Consider the following 18,525-nt stretch of genomic DNA (forward strand, 5'->3'; position numbering starts at 1 on the left):
ATCTCGCAAGCAATGGACCGTGGCTTGTTCCAGCATCGAAGCAGAATACAAATGTCTTGCTGATACAACGGCGGAGTTAATGTGGCTTGAATATCTTCTTCGGGATCTTCACGTGCAACCACCCGAGCCGCCCACTCTTTTTTTGCGATAACTTATCCGCCATCTACTTATTTGCAAATCCTGTGTTTCATGCTCGAACCAAACATGTGGAAATTGATTACCATTTCATTTGGGAACGCATTACTCGGAAACAATTGGTAGTCCGCTACATTTCTACCGAAGAACAAACTGCCGATATCTTCACTAAAGGCTTGCCTACCTGCCAGTTTCTTCAATTGCGGTCCAAGCTAATGGTTCACCCTCACCATTAGCTTGTGGGGGATGTTAAGGGAAGAAAATACTCATCAAATATTTAGGGAATATTTATTGTTCTGATACCTTTTGTATCTTATCTGTTAAGGGAAGAAAATATTTAGGGAATATTTGTTATTCTGTTACCTTGCGTATCTTATCTCTTAGAGTCCTTTATATATATTGTATTTGCAACACAATCATGTACAGAAAAAAGAGGAATACAATTTTCTTCTCTAAAGCCTAATTCTTCACTGAGCCTCATAGCTTCCTTTACATATATTAAAATTAATTCTTTTCAAGTATCAAATGAAATATGTGCTATCTGAGTCACTCCACTTGTTTACCACGGGCCCGGCAGAAACGAGAAGAGCTGTCGCATTTCGTTATTAATTCGCTATTATGTTAGGTCAAATCCTTGGCGCTACTCATGCTTAAAGAAAAAGAAGGGATGTAAAAGAGAACAGGACATGCATTTTCTGTTCCGAACGTTTGAGACTTTACTTTATGTCTCGATGAGAAAAGTCGAAAGACGTCCAAACGGTCCAACAAAATTGACTCGAATTCCAATTCTACAGGAGCTTAAATTATTCTTCTGGGTTTTCCGAAAGAGCCTCCTTGCGAAATACATGCTGTTGTCCCATACAACGAGAGGGTCGCACTTACAAAACAGGTGTTGCTGCCAAACGTACAAGTCACAGTGCAACGACGCTATTCAAGCTCGGAACACTTGGACCTTAACCGACGTTGACCCGGCATTTCTGAACACAGAAAGAGCTGCTAGCTAGCGGCGACTGAATTCACAACTGAACTTTTGGAGCTTCTTTTGATGTCGTCAACGAAGAAAGAATTTTGTCCTTGTCCGACCCAATTGCAGCACTGTGGGCGATTGCAGATTCTGATGCGTGGCTCTCGCTTTAGCTAACTTTTGTGTAATATACGAATGCTTTAACGAACTCGTGGGAGTAATAAAATTCCTTTGATAAGCGCATCGACCGCGTCTCATGCGACCCTTCCTCCTTCCGAAGGAGCAGATTTTAGGGAGAAACAGAGAATTTGGGGACATGAAATTTTGGGTAAGTGGAAGATCTAGGGAAATCCCACTTAATCTCTTGCTCTCGCGCATTAGTTTAATCGACCTAGGACGCTTGTCCGGAGGAAAATTTTCGAAGGATGCAGCTGCTTCCTCGTTTGGGTCAATGTCATATCATTCGTGATGACTAAGCCCCAACTCGAGCTTCGGCTCTAAAGCTTTGTTGTCTTGTCACGAAGTTGGAGTCACATTGCGACGGGGGAAACAACAGTTTGTATGCTCGATCTACAGGTGCTAGGGAATCGAACTTTTCTAGTGTTGTCTCGAGCCCCCACAATTATGGATAGAATTTTGCCGTACGCATTTGAGTTAGGATTTTACGCGCAGGTCGACATTATGCATTTGCCACCGTGACTTTGTTTATCTGTTGTGTTGAAGCACTTGCGACAGTAACTATCTCGATATGTGCTAGTAATTATATTTCAGATGTGTTAGTACTTGGTATTGGTAGATTTGATTATCAAGTCAATAAGTTTTAAAACGAATGAAGTAAAAGTGACTATATTGTAGGTGCATTAAAGGAAAGCAAGTGAAACTGCGAGTTTTTACGACCATGAGCACAAGACAAGATCTAAAAACTCAGATTTTTCCCTACATGAGTTTTCACAGATTTTACCTGTTTTCAATATCCGCAAACTTCACCGAGGAAATGAAGGTTTAATTATTATTTTTCATTTATTTTAGATTTGTAACATATGTACAAGGAAAAATGGCACAAATAGTCAATAAACTTTGGCTTAATATGAAACTGTTCAATGTTATCATTGAAGTTGAATTAATGAAAGGATAACATTGAACATTTTTCGTGTAGTTTGGGGACTAAGTTGAACATGTATCAAAAGTCTAAGGACAATATTGAACAATTTAAAAGTTTACATTGAGTTAAAGTTCAAGGATCACATTTAACAAATTTAAAGTCTATATTACACACATCAGACACATTTGGCAAATTGGGCCAAAGTTTAAGGACCATTTATGTCATTATCCCTACGTAAAATTAATTACTCTTGGATGTCCAATGATTAATTATCATGGCAAAAGTGAGACATATGTAAGGAGCTAAACCTCCTGTTTAAAACTTCTTTAAGTGGCTCATCATCCCCATATTCGCATCTAATGATGTTCTTGGAGCTTGGTGCTCGTACTCTCAGTTTATTCGTTATCTTAAGATGATGACTGGATGAAGATGGCGAGCAAATTCCATTCTCTCTCTTTTGGTCGACCGACCAAGCACTCGGGTGGGAAAAGCCTCCATCTTCCGCCGTGGAAAGTGTCCTTAAAGGCTGAGCAGTCAAGGTCTGAATCTTTCGAGGAAAGGGCAGCGCAGCAAATGAAACTCACTCATTGTGCAGAAAGGGACGGGCTCCGAATAGAGAGATGCTAGCACGACGTCCTCCGCTACTTTTTAGGGGTCGACCGAGAACTCCCAACCGCACATTTCAATTCAAGAATTTGGAGATCCTGACCAACTTTTTTTGGGTGTAGTTCATGCTCTTTATTGATAGGCTGGCACGGAGGTCCTGTTCTGACAAGGGATAGCACTCCTGAGCCGCCAGAAGGTTTTTATAAATTGGGCTTGTATTTTATTGATAACAAAACTCATGAATAGTTGCTGTCTATATATAATATCTTTCTCTCGTAATTAAGAGTAGTAACAGAGAGGTGTAATGTGCTAATTATAGTGGAATCATCTGTTAGATGTAATCCTAGTTTAATGGTGAACCGGGATAAAATTTCGCATCTCGATTTCTCTTTCTCGTCTTTGTGTTTGTGCGCTTAATCCTAACACTTTTGAGCAAAGGCAAAAAATAACCTTCTCTTGCGACGAATGCAAATGTCAGTTTCCCAAAACATATGAAAGATCAAACTCTACACAAAGAGCAGCTTTAACAAAATCTATGGCTTAGGTTCCCTTCCTTGTGCTTCACATAAGTTCGTCTTCGTAACCTCTTTTGCTTTTTCGCTTTGACGAACGGGAGTACAAGCCTATGTGCCACGTTCCATCTTGTGTCTTTTTCTTATGTTTAGACCTTACGTAATGGGCACAAATTGCCATAAAATCTCAAGTTAATTTGAACATGATAAGATACGCTCACTGCATTAAAGGAAGAATAAGTTCCTCGGAAAATAGAACTTGTTTGACTTCTTTTTGTGGATAAAAGGATGGGGATAGGAACCAGAGCAAGTACCTCCCATGGGGATTACCATAAGGCTCCCACGGCTATAATGTTCAATTTGAGTCGCGAATGGCACCACTAATATTGCGAAGATTCAAGGTTGAGAAGCTCATGATCACATTCCGAGCGAGAGAAAAATAGACGCTCGAAAAAAATACTCTTTAAAATTGTGCATTTCTCAATTCACAAATAATTAATGTTCCAGCAAGTAAGGCATATCCCAACAGGTATGGGAATCATGTATATGCCCTTTTTTTATACCATGTTAGATATTGCATCTTTCCTGACAAGTGCATTTAAACAGGATCGAGATTCTATCGATCATGTATCATTTCTCCATAAGGCGATGCAATCTCGCAGTCAAACACCTACCTTGGTCAATGACTTGATCATGTATCATTTCTCCATAAGGCGATGCAATCTCGCAGTCAAACACCTACCTTGGTCAATGACTTGCTCGCGACGTGATGTACTAACTCTACAAGAAAATCGATCTCTGACGACCCAAATGAGAGTAATCATCAATTCCTAAATCTTTAAAACTCATAACAGTAGCTTCAACCGCGGAGTAAACCATCTCTCCATTCGTTTTCGAATCTCCATTATTAGCAAGCATATGCACTTTAAACTGGACGACCGTACGACAATCACATGAAGGACATAGGGTTATATCTCCAGATTTTGATTGATATCTCCAGATTCTTCTTCCTTAATTGGTAAATCACAATGTCTTTAAAGATGTGCACTCGCAGCCTATTCAGATACTCCAAAGGGCAAAGGCGCCTCCAACCTTGATCAGAATATAGAACGAGGGTTAAAAAAAACATAAAAATTTCGAGCGCATAAGCTTTTCATATGCCGTAAATAAATAAATATAAAGAGTGGGTTGGTGTGCAACTTTACATGGTGTAATTCCCCACTACGATAAATTCCTTATCTAGGAACCCGCCATTAATCAATTTCCTCCTTTCTTGCCTAATTTTAAACGTTAAATTTCCCTAGATCATCGGAAAAATAAGAAAATCATCGTAAATAACGACGAACCGCACCCCCCCCGAAAAAGTTGTTCGTGCGTGATGATGGGTATCCAATTTTTTGATCACATTGATTACGAATTAGAACTAATGGGCGAGGTTGACAATCCATAAAGTCGAGCTGCGTCGGCAATGCACGCACGCCACCATCGATTCCCCCACTCACACGTCGTCCTCATCCTCGTCCTCGTCCTCGTCTTCCTCTCTCCCGTACTACTACAAAATCCCCCCCCCTTCACTTCGCTCGTCTACGCTCTCGAGCCAACCTCGTCGTCCTCCATCGCTCCCTCGAACGCGCACGAGAACCGCAGCACAGACAGCTCCTCTTTCACCATGATGCGCGGGATTTCTTCGGGTGTATCGGAGCAAGCGCGAGCCCTGTGGCGCGCGTGCCTAGCGTCCGCGCTCCGGACCGCGCTCGCCTGCGCCGTCGTGGCGTGCGCCACCCTGTACGGGCCGCCCCCGCTGCGGCGCGCCGCATCACTCCCCGCCTTCTCCTACGTGACTGTCATCCTGGTGGTGACCGACGCCTCCCTGGGGGACGCGCTGCGCGGGTGCTGGCTGGCGCTGTGCGCGACCGCCCAGAGCGTCGGGCCCGCGATACTGAGCCTGCGGCTGATAGGCCCCGCGAGGCTGTCGGGCGGGACGGCCGCGCTCGCGGTGGCCCTGGCGTCGTTCGTGGTGGCGCTGCCGGGGGCGGCCACGCACGGGACGGCGAAGCGGATAGCGCTGGGGCAGATAGTGCTGCTGTACGTGATCGGGTACATCGAGAAGGAGCGGATCGAGGCGGTCACGCACCCCCTCCACGTGGCCGCTAGCACGGCGGTCGGGGCCCTCGCTTGCCCACTGGCCCTGTCGCTCCCCTTCCCTAGGACGGCCGGTCATGAGGTACCCCAAATCAATGCATGCAAGATATGACCAACTTTAGCTCACAATCCCTACGAGATGAGAGCGATTCTTACCTACACTGTCCCTATCGAATCAGAGTCAGTCATATCTATGAAAGAAGGGGAGGATTCTCGTGGGGTCTTTATGAGAATATAATTAAATCATGTTTACTAGGTCACATAACATATGACTATTGATAAATTCGATTGTATCCATTATATTTGTCCCTGGTCTCGCTCATTATTGCATGTCACCTCGGTCAACCGTAGTTAAGGAAAGAGTATGCTCCATTCGTCTAGGGAATAGTAGTGGTACTTGGTTCTTCTATTTCTACCGCAAATGTTCTAAAACCCTACGTACTCTTCACATGAAGTTCACTTAGATTTGGGTTGCATAGAGACATAACGTTCTGCGTACACACATTACGACAACCACGTCAAGTTCACTCAACTGATCCTGATCCTGGTCCTGGACTTTATACCCATTGCAGTAGGTTTCTCTACTACATGGATTTTCTGGAAGCGTGGAGTTTTTTTTCTTTTTTCCAGTAAGCTTTAACATTAGCGTGCCCCTCGTAAAATATTTGACGATGGAGAATTCTGCATGCAGATAAAAGAGAACTGCCGGGCCTATGTGGAGAATGCCTCGAAGAGGTTGAAGCTCTTTGCCAGGGCGTTCCTCGCCGAGGACGACGCGTCCGCCCTCGCCTTCATCTCTCGAGCCAAATGCTTGTCTCATGCTGGAAACAAACTTCTGCAGAATATCAAACGCTATCAGGTGATAATTTGAAAATATTTTTGGCACTTTTAATCAGAACTGGTTAGATCCCATAACCTCTTCATTATTGCGTATTTGAAGATTTTGAATTTTGTCTTGAAATACCAAGAGAAAACTGACGCAAAAGTAACAAACCGAGTACTCGCTCTATCATTCTACGCTAACGTGCGATATGGAAACTCACTGCTCATGCTCAATCTCCTTCACCAATATTGGAAGCTGAACGACACCGTTCTGACATTGAACAACAGGAAGGTGCGCTCTGGGAGAGAGTTCCGTTCACGTCCTTGAGATCATACCACACGAGTCCAGGAGAAAGGTTACAGGAGAGTTTAGAGACGCAATTGCGTGGGATGGAGACGGCATTAACAAGCATTACTTCGTTCCCAGTTACATTGCCTGACGATGACGGACCGCTCAAAAACTGCAAACTCGCTCTAGACGAACACATTACTCTGATTATGAGGCAATCTAAGGGCTGGCTTTTCCCTGGCGATTCTACTTCAACCGTCCCCGAATCCATTTCCGAAAACATAACCGGCTTCTTCGAGTCTCTTCACAGAGTACCGACCTTGCCCGATCACTTGCCCTCCATCTTCTTCCTCTTCTGCATGCAACTCCTCCGCAGCAAGACCACACCATCGACATCACCACAAGACAATCCTCTTAAAAAAGACGAACAGTCAACAACAGGTGAAGAAAGTGGGCTTCCTTTCTGTTTCAGAAGAGTCTGGAACGAATGGGGCTTCAAAATGAGCCCCAAAAGGCTCGTCCCTGCGTTCAAGTGCTCTCTCTCGCTGGGCCTCGCGGTGCTATTCGGACTTATATACAGCAAGGAGGACGGGTATTGGGCCGGGCTTCCGATAGCCGTGAGCTATTCCTCAGCCAGAGAGGCTACTTTCAAGCTGGCCAACGTCAAGGCACAGGGCACGGTACTAGGAACCGTTTATGGAGTCTTGGGTTGCTTTCTTTTTCAGAGGTTTTTGCCCGTAAGACTTCTTTCTCTCGTCCCTTGGCTCGTCTTCTGTAGCTTTCTTAGGAAGAGCAAAATGTACGGCCCAGCAGGCGGCGTCTCGGCTGTGATCGGAGCCGTCTTGATACTGGGTAGGAGAAACTTCGGCCCGCCGAGCGAATTCGCTATCGCAAGAATCGTCGAGACCTTCATTGGGTTATCTTGTTTGATAGCGGTGGAACTTCTGATGCAGCCCACGAGAGCTGCTTCTCTGGCTAAGCGTCAGCTCACTGATTGTTTCGGGGCATTACGTGAGTGCATTGTCGCGGTCACAACATTGGGTGTACTCGACAACGCCAAGATGTCCAGGCTTGAAGAGACCCAAAAGAGGGTCAAGATGAGAGTGCTTGAGCTGGGTAAGTGCATCGAAGAAGCCGAGGTAGAGCCAAACTTCTGGTTCCTGCCCTTTCACAGTGCTTGCTATGGTAGGCTTTTGGGGTCTTTGTTTAAGATGGTGGACCTCTTGCATTTCTGTGGCCATGCACGGAAGTTCCTCGAACAAGAATCGTCAGCACTCGAGGCTGCGGCCGCTGCTTCAAAAGAGGCCCTGGACAAGCTTCGCAGCGACCTCGCACTGTTCAGAGATCTCGCGACCTCTTCGCTGAAATGCTTCGAGGAGATCAACTCAATCAAGTCACTCTCGCTTCTCGAGAAGCAGCTTCAAGAGGCCAGTGGTTCTTGTGATCTCGAGTCGGGGAAAGCAACGAAACCTAACCGACCGATGCCTTGTCTTGATGAAGGCGACGTTGAGAAGATGGTGGGCTCTTATCTTCAGCATTCCCGAGAGGTGCTCCATGGAATCAGCAGCGATGGCGGCGATGGCGTCGGAGCCGAGAACGCTATCAAAAGCGAAATGGTTCTCAGCTTGGGCGCTCTGATACACTGCATGAGTAGCTTGCTAAGAGAAGTGAGAGAAATCGAGAAGGCCATGAAAGAACTGGTGCAGTGGGAAAACCCGACCAGCCAAATTGCGAACTCGCGCGACTTGTTGCGTGAGATTCAGGCCTTGCGCAGCTGAGACACGAGAAGAAGAGAAACATCATCTCTTTCTGTGTAAATGTTTGTTTTTGAAAAATTAAAAAGAAAAGAAAACAATTGTGGCTGCTGGGATTCGAGCCCAGGTCTCCACGGCCACAACGTGGAATTCTTACCACTAAACTACAGCCACAGAGTTGTTCCACTGCTTCTTGCAAATCATATTTATTAGTAAGATCAGTTTCTTCATTTTTCCCAAGGGCCGAGCGAGGTATGCAAAATGCGTTGAATTTCGCAATTTATATAATTTTCTTTTTTTTAGCAAATATCGAATAAACATAATCTCTGAAATTTTAATCAGTTCGACATAATTTTTAAATTTTAACCTAATGTATAATATGAAAAATGAGCATGTTCGATATTCAAGGATAATATTGAATATTCTCAGTGCAAACACTAAATTAAATATTCTCAGTACAAACACTAAATTGAATATGATGAATAAATTAAAAATTTAAAAATTACATTATTTATTGAGATAAAGTTTATCAATCATATTACACGTTACGCTAAATTTCGGGAACTAGTCGGTGTCATCTTCCCCGACAAACAATTAAAACAAGAAAATGTGGTCCCCGAGAAAACGGGGGAAAGAGGTCCGACCGTCCGTCCCCTCGCATCGTAGTCAAAACGGGCAAGTGGGGCCCCAGCACGAGCGATGGCGGAGCGGAGACCAATCCCATGCAATTGCTGCGACAGCATCTTCTTCATATTATTATTCCCCCTTCTTTTTTTTAAAAAAGAGAAAAAAAATTAAAAACATTTTCAATTTTCAACCAGTGAAGAAGAAGAAGACGGAGGAGGACGAGGAGGAGAAGGAGGAGGCGGTGGAGGAGAACCTTCTCCTCACTTCCCCACTCTCATTCAGGAGTTGATTCCAAATTCCAATGCATATGCCCTCCCCATCCTCCTCCTCCAAGCCCCTTCCTCCTTGACGGACGGTAAAATCCTCCGTCTCGAAGGAACCTCGCGAATCGCCGAGCAGAGCCGTAAGCGAATCGCGCGTCGAATCCGGGAGATCAGCCGGAGGTAATGATCGAGCGCCTCACAGAATATTTCAAAACTTGGAGCCAACGATTCCGTGATGGGAATGTCGTAGCTGTTCCGTTTGGTGAGATCGGTTGCTTCGGTTGTTGGTTGCGATGCAGCTGTCGCGGACGCTGCTGCTTCGCCGTTTCGCTTGATCGCGAAGCCTCCCGTCATTTTTAATCATTGATTTCCGTCCCCCTCTCCTCCTCCTCCTTCTTCTTTGTTTTTTTAGTGGTTGGTCTGGTGGTGGAAGTTTCGATTCCCGCGATCATTCTCTTGTGCTAAAGCCTAGCTGTATATATGATGAGTGACCGATGTCTGAGGTTCGTGGATCGAATTGAGGATTGAGGTGTGTTTTGCCTCGCGAGTCTCTCCTTTTGTTCCTCGGTGTTCGATCTGTAAGGTGCGTTTGCTTTGATCTTTACCGGTCCTTCTTCCGCTCGTGAGCTCGTTTGACTTGGGACGATCAGCATTTTGACTGGGAGTCGCACACATCACATCTGGCCGCGTGATTTGAGTCTGAGTAGGGCGAAAGCTTCGAAACTCTTTCGTCGCGGACGGATGGGTTCATGCATGTGTTGTCCTTGGGAAAAACTGAATGTTCAAGAGATTGCGATTGGTATTCGATGTAGCACGATCTAACCCTGTGACGCGATTTTTAGCTGGAAAGTATTTATCACCGGCGCTTATGAGTAGGCTTTCTCTGTTGTGAATCTTTGTAGATTCCTAAAGCGTCGTCGAGGATCTAACTACGGACACGATGGCTAACAATGTGTCGAACGGGGAGCACCAGGCGGCGACAAAACCGCCTCCGAGCCCTTCGCCTTTGCGCAACTCCAAATTCTTTCAGGTAGGAGGCTTTGTTTCCTTTTGCTTTCTCGTGATATGGTCATCTGGGGTTTATACTAGCTAATTCTTTAGATATCGATGAAACATCAGCACAACATGCTTTTGAGGAACTGCAAAAATAGTAGTAACTAGGGAGTTAGTTCTTGTATCATATTAGCATACATGGGCTCCCTTCCCTTCATGCTTCTTTTGTTGTCGATTTTTGTTTGATGACGGGATGGACCACGTCGCTGGAGGCATTATGTCGTCGGAAGGTTATGTAATTCATCCTGTTGAATCTGTGAGTGATAGATCTGACTTAGTCGATTCAACTGTCTGATTTGTCTTCTTGGATATCTCATTCTTGTTCCTGCTCTACGATCCTTGTTTCTCGTTCCCATCCCCACTCGTGCCTATGGTTTTCTGCTTTACTTTTTATTTTCTTTCATCTAAGGATGCAAATGTCCTCCCCTGTTTTGTGTAGAGCCAAGATTAGTCCCTCTACCGTTGTCTTGATTTTTTTTCCTTGACATGGAATTGTCCTTCCTTGTTTTGTATGGAACCAATTCATATCTAGCATCATTTCTCAGTGGCTGTATTTCATCAATCGTGAAGACCATGGTCGCTATAAGTTCACCGCTTCTCTACTCTTCTTGTCCTCAAAAATTTTCTACTGTTGATGATGGCAGTCCAACATGAGAATCCTCGTCACTGGAGGAGCTGGGTTCATAGGCTCTCACTTGGTGGACAGGCTAATGGAGAATGAGAAGAATGAGGTGGGTTTCCTCCCTAGTTTTTTGTCATTTCCTATCCATAGAGTTTACTTAGGACTAGCACCAGGCACCGGCACGTTTAACTTTCTCGCCTTAACATTCATGTTTCCTTAACCTGGTTAGTTTTGTATGTCAGGTAATTGTGGCAGATAATTACTTCACTGGGTCAAAGGACAATCTTAGCAAATGGATTGGACATCCAAGATTCGAACTTATTCGACACGGTACTTTTGATTTGTAGATTTCATGATCTTCAACCCTCTGTGTGTGTGTGTGTGTGTGTGTTTTTGATGGTCTTGTGAATCAAACTATTGTTTTTCTCTCTACAGATGTCACAGAGCCATTGTTGGTCGAAGTCGACCAAATATATCATCTTGCATGCCCAGCTTCTCCAATCTTTTATAAGTACAATCCTGTCAAGGTGATTTCTTTTGGGATGTACTCTTTATTCAATATGGCAACATAACAAGTATAAGGGCCTTTACTTTGAATGCATTAGTTCATCAGGCTGTGCACCAAATCTCTCATTTTTCCCTTCAAAATCAAGCAATTCATCAGTCAGTCTATTGCAGGTCTTGCATATTCATTAGAATATTTATTTACTGCAGCACGTTATTGTCTCTCCCACTCTCTTTATGTTAAAGAACCTTTGTTCTTCAATTACTGGTCGCCAAGAGAAGATCTACTATCCTTTGTGACTATCATCTTATTTGGTGCACATCTTGCATTGTATCCCCTGAGTTTTCTTGCTCTGGCTAAATTGTTTGGCAATATCGTTATTTGTTGCATCTTTTCAGCAGAATGCATGTTCATGAGTTGATAAATGTTTGAACAATAAACCCTTACACACATATATTGTTATTATCTTTTGATTGGAAGCATTCTCTTGATATATAAAATATAGTACTTCATTCAATTTTCATTCATCACTTGTTCAAGATATGGAATATTTAATGATACTACATTTAATACATGGGCTTTTTTCCGCATATTAGTTGGCATAATATAGTTATGCAATTTGAGCTATTTCTAAGGTTTAAGGGTATAAATTGGCAGACAATCAAGACTAATGTGATTGGCACACTGAACATGCTAGGACTTGCCAAACGAGTGGGAGCAAGGTTAGTTTATTCAGCCTTGTAACTATAAACTTAAGTGTAATTACTAAAATTTGATTGTGCATAAACAGGATTTTACTCACTTCAACATCAGAGGTGTATGGTGATCCCCTTGTACATCCCCAGCCTGAGAGTTACTGGGGCAATGTCAACCCAATTGGTGAGTTACCTAAATTTGCAGTTTGGAACTACTGAAATTCTGTTCATCCGACCTTGATTAACCATATATCATTATGGGCTGTGTGTGCCAACTCACTCCTTTATATGGGGAGAAAAACAAGAAAGGCTGCATGCTTTGTTTGTCTAGGCATTCCTTAGTTGATTTCAAGAATGCCCGCCATTTCTCTTGCACGTTCTATAAGATTTTATAGGTGTCAGCATATACTGCTTCAAATACACACAAAGTCAATAAGTGTTGCTATCTGCCTCCTTTTAATCAATGTACAGTACTGTATTATTTACCACCCTTTGTAATGTCCACGCGCTTGTACAAAGGAAGGAAATGATTGCACAAAGTATATGAGACACATTGACTGTTCGCGCTAAGTATAATGCTTGGCTGCTGTTTATTTGTGTCATGCACTGGAGACAAATGAAAGAGTGAGAACTATCTATAGTAAAGCTCTAAGGCTATGCCCTGACAAATCTGATAAAATTTAACCTCAATGAGGACGTCATTTTCTGTTGCAGGAGTTAGGAGCTGTTATGACGAGGGAAAACGTGTTGCTGAAACTTTGATGTTTGACTATCACAGACAGCATGGCATTGGTAAATGCTCACTTATCTATAGAAAGTATTTTAATATAATTTTTGAAAGTTGATTCATTTTTACCTTCAAATCAGAGATCCGTGTTGCTAGAATCTTTAACACATACGGACCACGAATGAATATCGACGATGGACGTGTTGTTAGCAATTTCATTGCTCAAGCACTTCGGTAAGTCCTCAGCACTTCAGTTCTACTTGCTGCCTAGAAACTGAATATTGACCTTAGAGATGAATTTACCACGAAACATGAATATTGCAAGTTGACCATGTCATCATGCCAATGTAGTGTACTTTGGCGGTTTTTGGCCCATCTATATGTACTTACATATGTTCAGGCCACTTCAGTGTACATGTAAATTTCATTTAATATCTTTACATGCAGTGGTGAACCATTGACAGTTCAGATGCCTGGAACACAGACCCGCAGTTTCTGTTATGTCTCCGATTTGGTAAGTTATATGTAAACCTACATATTGATCGTTTTATTGAAACGTTAGGTATTCCTCCTTTGAATTCCACACTGACTATATGTTTGAATGCTGAAGGTTGATGGGCTCATTAGGCTCATGGAAGGAGAAAATACTGGACCTATCAATATTGGAAACCCAGGTTAATAACAGAAATTTTACTGTTCAATACCAATCAAATGGGCTCCCATGAACCTGCATTGGCATCTTCATCAATCAAACAGGAAATTACTGACCTCGATGCTTATTTATTCTCTTTCAGGGGAATTTACTGTGCTCGAACTTGCCAAAACAGTGAAAGAGGTGACCTCTTGATACTGGATAACTTCTTTTAAAATTTTATGTTCTTTTAGGAAGATATTATTGTGGAGGGATGCAAAATATTTTAGGAAAATTGCAAATAGTGCACCTGTAGCTCGTGAGTTGGAACAAAACTGAATGTTACAATGCCTACTTGGTCAATGGGGACATTGAGTGCTTATTCTTGTAGTCTTGAGTGTACCGACGTTAAGATGCTACTCGCTTGATAGTGATGAAAATGCTTTGCGCTTATAGTTTCGGGGCGTGTTCTTGAGCTGTTGCAGTTACTGCCAGTCATTTGCTTGTTCTTATGATCCATTGCAGCTCATTAACCCTGAGGTGGAGATAAAGATGGTGGAGAACACACCCGACGATCCACGGCAGAGAAAACCAGACATCACAAAGGCCAAGGAACTGCTGGGGTGGGAACCGAAGGTTAAGTTGCGAGACGGCCTTCCTCTAATGGAGAATGACTTCCGGACCAGGCTTGGCATCGCCAAAAAGATTTGATTCGTTGCTGAATTAATCGATGAGCAGGAGTTGTTCCTGCCTGAGTTTTTGCATGGAGTTGGTGGCGTGATTCCAATTTACTATACTTCTTTTCTGTGCTTTCCTGAAGCTGTATTCCTGTTATAGACAATGAGTGGATATTGTCTCCTGTTTCTCTCTTGGAATTTTATACTTTTTCTGTGTCTTTGATTACCCGAACCGAGAAAGTGCAATATAATTTTGTCCTTTTTTTCTGGATGACAAGTGCAACATTATGATATTCAGCATTAGACGCCATAGAACTGTTGTTCAAAAACACCGCTACTACATCTGTGCCTTAGGCACCTTTGCTCTGACGCCTGTGCTAATTGTACATGATTTCTAAAGTTATGCTAACACCCCTAGATTATTTCATAGGTTGGCTTAAAGTAGATCAGTTGCAATCAACCTCGGAAAAGGTTATGGTAATTTTCGTGCCTCTTTACTACCCCAGAGAGACGAGGAATGCCTGGGACCAGCGTACAAGAATGGCGACCGGCCACAATGCCTCCATTCACTTGGTAGAGCATTTGGAAATGATGATTCGAGAACATGAAGTCTTAGAATAAAGACTAAATCTTTAAGCCAATAAATCCCGTCGTTCTGTAGGATTTAAAGCGCACCTCCATTGGTAGCGTAAGCCAAGTATAATCCATTCATAAGCAACATGTGCTTAGAATTGGAAATCGTGGACCAGCTTCGGACAGATGAATGGCCTACGGGCCATAAGATAAGTTGCTAATGCGGATGCCATACTGAACGGACAAAAGCAATAGCGTACCATATGGCCTAGGCCTATACAAAAACAGTTGTGGTCACAATTCATAATTCCTATTCTCCCATCATTTTCACCCCTTCATCCCCCACTCTTGTGGGGTGATCCTAATAGTCCAGGAAAAATCACCCGAAGAGCTCGCCCCTGGAATCATCTTCCATGACAACCTCCACTCACAATAACACTTCTATATCATAGGTATCGATTAACATTTTGCTACAATCGCTTTTTAAATCATTCTTCCGCTCATTCGGTGAGTAAACCGTCTGATTTTCCTCTCTGCAGCAAGAATTGTTTTTACCAAGTTAACTTAAAGATCTTTCGATACTAAGTACTTGTTCTTTCTCCCCAGTTTTCCTATCACTAAAATTAGCAACTAGAAGGGCAATTGGTGTTCCTTATTGGCGAATTAAAGAATCTAATTTCCTGTTTCAAAGTCCTAGAACCCTTATAAGAAATTCAAAGCAGTCTGGACTCAACCAAATCTTCCACGTTTATGAGACAAAAGAACTCCCAGAAGAGGGGCACATTCAATGAAAATTGATGCTTAATTGCCTCATGTCAAAAGTATATGAAACCCACAGAATCCAAAAGAAGCAAAAACACAGAGAATCCCAAACATCTTTCTCCTGTTATTTCGTCAATTCGAACAAAGGAAGCAAATATCTCCTCCCATGATGCGCAGGTGCAAAGTGGGCGATGCGATTACCATCCAAGAATTCACCTACAAAGCATAAGCAGCATCCACATTATTCTCTCAAAGGAACAAGGATGTGGGCATTTGGTCAACACCATAAATGCAAATTAACAAACAATAATTATAAGAAAACAATAGGAAGAAGAGTAATGCAGTTGCAATGTCAATCTTCTATTTCCATGTCCTGCACAAACTTAATATTATCATGCGAGACAATCAAAACAGTCATGGCACAACTATACCACCATGACACACATTTTTCATGACAAAACCAGCAGTGATTCAGGTCATGACCAGCAATAGAACCATGTAACTAGCGGCCCCAATCGCAAATAGCTCCCTGGTCAAGATATAAAGCCGAAAACATAATTGATGCCATCTCTATCTAGAGGCATTTCACAGCTTAAGCATCCACTATGGCCAACCAATCAGCAACATTGATACGAACAATAGATGAGCAACAAAAATTACTCCCTTAATCAAAGATTATGGAAATATACAAGTTGACCTCGTGCATGCATCACAATCTAGGTATGGCATCAAATGCGGTGGTGTCATCCCCAATCCTTATAAGGTCATAAGAAGTCTTAGATTATATTCTAAATACCTACTGACCCATTTCGGACATCTATGATTCTTAGTAGGTTTCCTAAGATAAATGAAGTCCCCATAAAGAAGTCAGCCCGTAAGAGATTATATATCGTAACTTCGCATGAATCATCAATGTTCCCATTTGTTCAGAAATACAATATATTTTATATATTCAGGTCATGTAAACTCGATATTCATATATTTTATCAAGTTAAGTATAAATGTTCTCGCGATAATGCAATGTCTCCATTTAGGTATGTAATTTAGAAATGCGGTCGTCATATCATACTGAAAGTGAGCAGGTTAATGTCATCCCCTACCAAAATAGACTAACAAAATTGTAAAAAATTGTTTGCACTGCCAACAAATTTGATAATCAGCTACCGGCAAGGGTCATGATGACAAGGAAGGTGCGACGGTAGAAAATGCATACGGATGCAACCCAACCCTCACCCAGTTCAGGGATTTAGTGAGACCTGCTAATATTGCAAAAGAGAATGGCACAACATGAGATGCCAAGGTCAATGCCAAACACCTCAAACACGGTCATTGCTAGCAATAGGAACGCGAATGAGACCCTTTTATTGTACATTTTCAAGTTATACTGGTCAAACTACGGCTTTTTGGCTCGTCTCAAGATCAATCAGCAAGTTCCGTAATGAGAATCTCACGTCTTAATGCCGAAAGCAATTTACTTTAAACCTGACAACAGCAGACAAACAATCGTGTTGACGTTAGGCTTAACCTTCTCCTTCTTTTTCCCCCATTCTTGACCCAAACGATATGATAACACTGCTTGATAATGGCAAATGCACGAACATTAACACGCCAACCATTTCCATACATTTCATATCCTGTAGATCACAAGAACTTCTTCCTTGCATCTCCATCTATTCAAGAAGCAAACGCCAACCCCAAAAATCAAGGTACGACACGACTCATATCGTGTGACCCCAAAGACGCGATAAACTAAGCATGCTTTAGCTAAGATTCCATCCCAATGGGACTCGAAAGAATGATATAAAAAAAGAAGAAAAAAACCCCAAAAATCCAGTAATCGCGATTAGGGTTATGGAGATCGACTGTTACCTCTTGTGCTTCTGGACAAAAGGCGAGTTCTTGGCGTCTTCCTCTGCGAAACGACAAGCAACGAGGGAGAAGCAAGGAAGCGAGTTAGCATCGCGGAATTGATGACGGCGGACGTGAAGCGGGAAACGCGAGAATCGGAGGAGATCGGAAGGAGGAAAGAGAGTGAGGGTACCGGAGAGGCCGAGGGAGAACTTGGTGATGATAGCTCCGGTGACGGCGAAGCCGACGAGGAACGGCCACGTCCTGCTGAATTCCCTCCTGAAGAACACCGGCCATGGATCGAACTTCCTCATCTCTCTCTTTCTCTCTCTCTCTCTCTCTATGTGTCTGCAGCTCTCTACCCTTCGCTTCTCTGTGATGGAGTCTGTGCTCGATGAAGGTGAATACCCCCTACGCTGTGGCCCCCCTGCAGCCGTTGGATTCCCTTTGCTGTCAGCCGTTGGATCCGGGAGGACGGGTTCGGTTGAGATGGGCCGCCTATATGGGCTTCACTAAAAGGCCGAGCCCGTTCTGTTGATCCGAATGGCCCGCCCTCGGCCTGCGGGCGGCGGTCAACAAATCAACATTGACTTTTTTCACTTTTATCTGTGTGTCTTTCGTTTTTCCCCTTAGAAGAGACTTCTAGCTAGAGATTTGAATAAGAATTTCTCCTCTGAGAATAGCAAATTCTTGAGGGAATTCGACGGGAACCTGGAACCGTAGCTTGAATCGGTCCGGACCTTGTATCTAGCGCTTCATATCGCGTTCTGAACCGTGGCCGTGGGGCTCTTCAAACGTTCGATCGGTTCTCGCCAGATGTGTGTGAAGTCTTCCGGTGCATAATCGCACACTAAGCAATAACCCGGTAAGGTGCTTTTAAGAAAGAAATGATCCGATGCGATGACTGGAAGCTTTCGGCTACAAACGTTGACGTTTTATCGGTTATTGATAAGTTTTTGCCCTGAAGTGATTTTGGATTTTTCTTCTGATTGAAGCCACGAGCCGATGGTAGCTCCCACAAGGACTTTGGCGGATAGAAATCTCGCGGCTCTCGTAAGAACATTATGAAGATAGAAACAAGAAAGAGAGTGAGGATCTTTTGTCCTAAGCAACCATGATTGCGAAATGTACTGTACTACATGTTACCCTCATTTGCCATTTCGAAACACCCTTTGTCCTCGCTGAAAGAGGCTGCTCATGATGTGTGTGTTTAGTG

The 18,525-nt window shown here is 43.2% G+C and overlaps 3 protein-coding genes and 1 non-coding gene across 6 annotated transcripts; 2 read left to right on the plus strand and 2 right to left on the minus strand.

Annotated features, from left to right (window-relative positions):
* The first annotated feature begins 4,899 nt into the window (after positions 1–4,899).
* Positions 4,900–8,502, plus strand: LOC115689874 (uncharacterized). The gene is made up of 3 exons (XM_030616058.2): positions 4,900–5,543; positions 6,153–6,320; positions 6,572–8,502. The coding sequence occupies exons 1-3, from the start codon at positions 4,989–4,991 to the stop codon at positions 8,348–8,350; spliced, it is 2,502 nt and encodes an 833-aa protein (XP_030471918.2). The 5' UTR covers positions 4,900–4,988; the 3' UTR covers positions 8,351–8,502.
* On the minus strand, positions 8,429–8,500 carry TRNAH-GUG (transfer RNA histidin (anticodon GUG)). The gene has a single exon. It is a non-coding gene; the product is annotated as a tRNA-His (tRNA).
* A 693-nt stretch (positions 8,503–9,195) lies between the features above and the next one.
* On the plus strand, positions 9,196–14,397 carry LOC115689863 (UDP-glucuronic acid decarboxylase 5). Of its 2 annotated transcripts, none has more exons than XM_030616039.2 (13): positions 9,196–9,396; positions 10,119–10,246; positions 10,914–11,000; positions 11,134–11,221; positions 11,327–11,418; positions 12,054–12,118; positions 12,187–12,275; positions 12,806–12,883; positions 12,959–13,052; positions 13,266–13,332; positions 13,429–13,492; positions 13,613–13,653; positions 13,975–14,397. In XM_030616039.2, exons 2-13 carry the CDS (start codon positions 10,157–10,159, stop codon positions 14,158–14,160), a joined length of 1,041 nt encoding a protein of 346 aa, XP_030471899.1. In that variant the 5' UTR covers positions 9,196–9,396; positions 10,119–10,156; the 3' UTR covers positions 14,161–14,397. The 2 variants fall into 2 exon arrangements, with proteins under 2 accessions (XP_030471899.1, XP_030471898.1); XM_030616038.2 differs by lacking the exon at positions 9,196–9,396 and adding an exon at positions 9,645–9,799.
* A 1,085-nt stretch (positions 14,398–15,482) lies between these two features.
* Positions 15,483–17,695, minus strand: LOC115689865 (ATP synthase small subunit 6, mitochondrial). Of its 2 annotated transcripts, XR_004006772.2 has the most exons (3): positions 17,503–17,601; positions 17,331–17,373; positions 15,483–15,677 (listed from the first exon to the last, which is right to left on the minus strand). XR_004006772.2 is itself a non-coding variant. In XM_030616042.2 (2 exons), the coding sequence occupies exons 1-2, from the start codon at positions 17,621–17,623 to the stop codon at positions 17,327–17,329; spliced, it is 168 nt and encodes a 55-aa protein (XP_030471902.2). In that variant the 5' UTR covers positions 17,624–17,695. The 2 variants fall into 2 exon arrangements, 1 of the variants encoding a protein (XP_030471902.2); XM_030616042.2 differs by lacking the exon at positions 15,483–15,677 and having other exon boundaries at positions 17,327–17,373; positions 17,503–17,695.
* Positions 17,696–18,525: the final 830 nt, after the last annotated feature.

This window comes from Syzygium oleosum, unplaced genomic scaffold, assembly GCF_021117445.2.
Source record: "Syzygium oleosum isolate NSW1041296 unplaced genomic scaffold, Sole_v2.1 Sole_v2.03, whole genome shotgun sequence".
NCBI lineage: Eukaryota > Viridiplantae > Streptophyta > Magnoliopsida > Myrtales > Myrtaceae > Syzygium > Syzygium oleosum.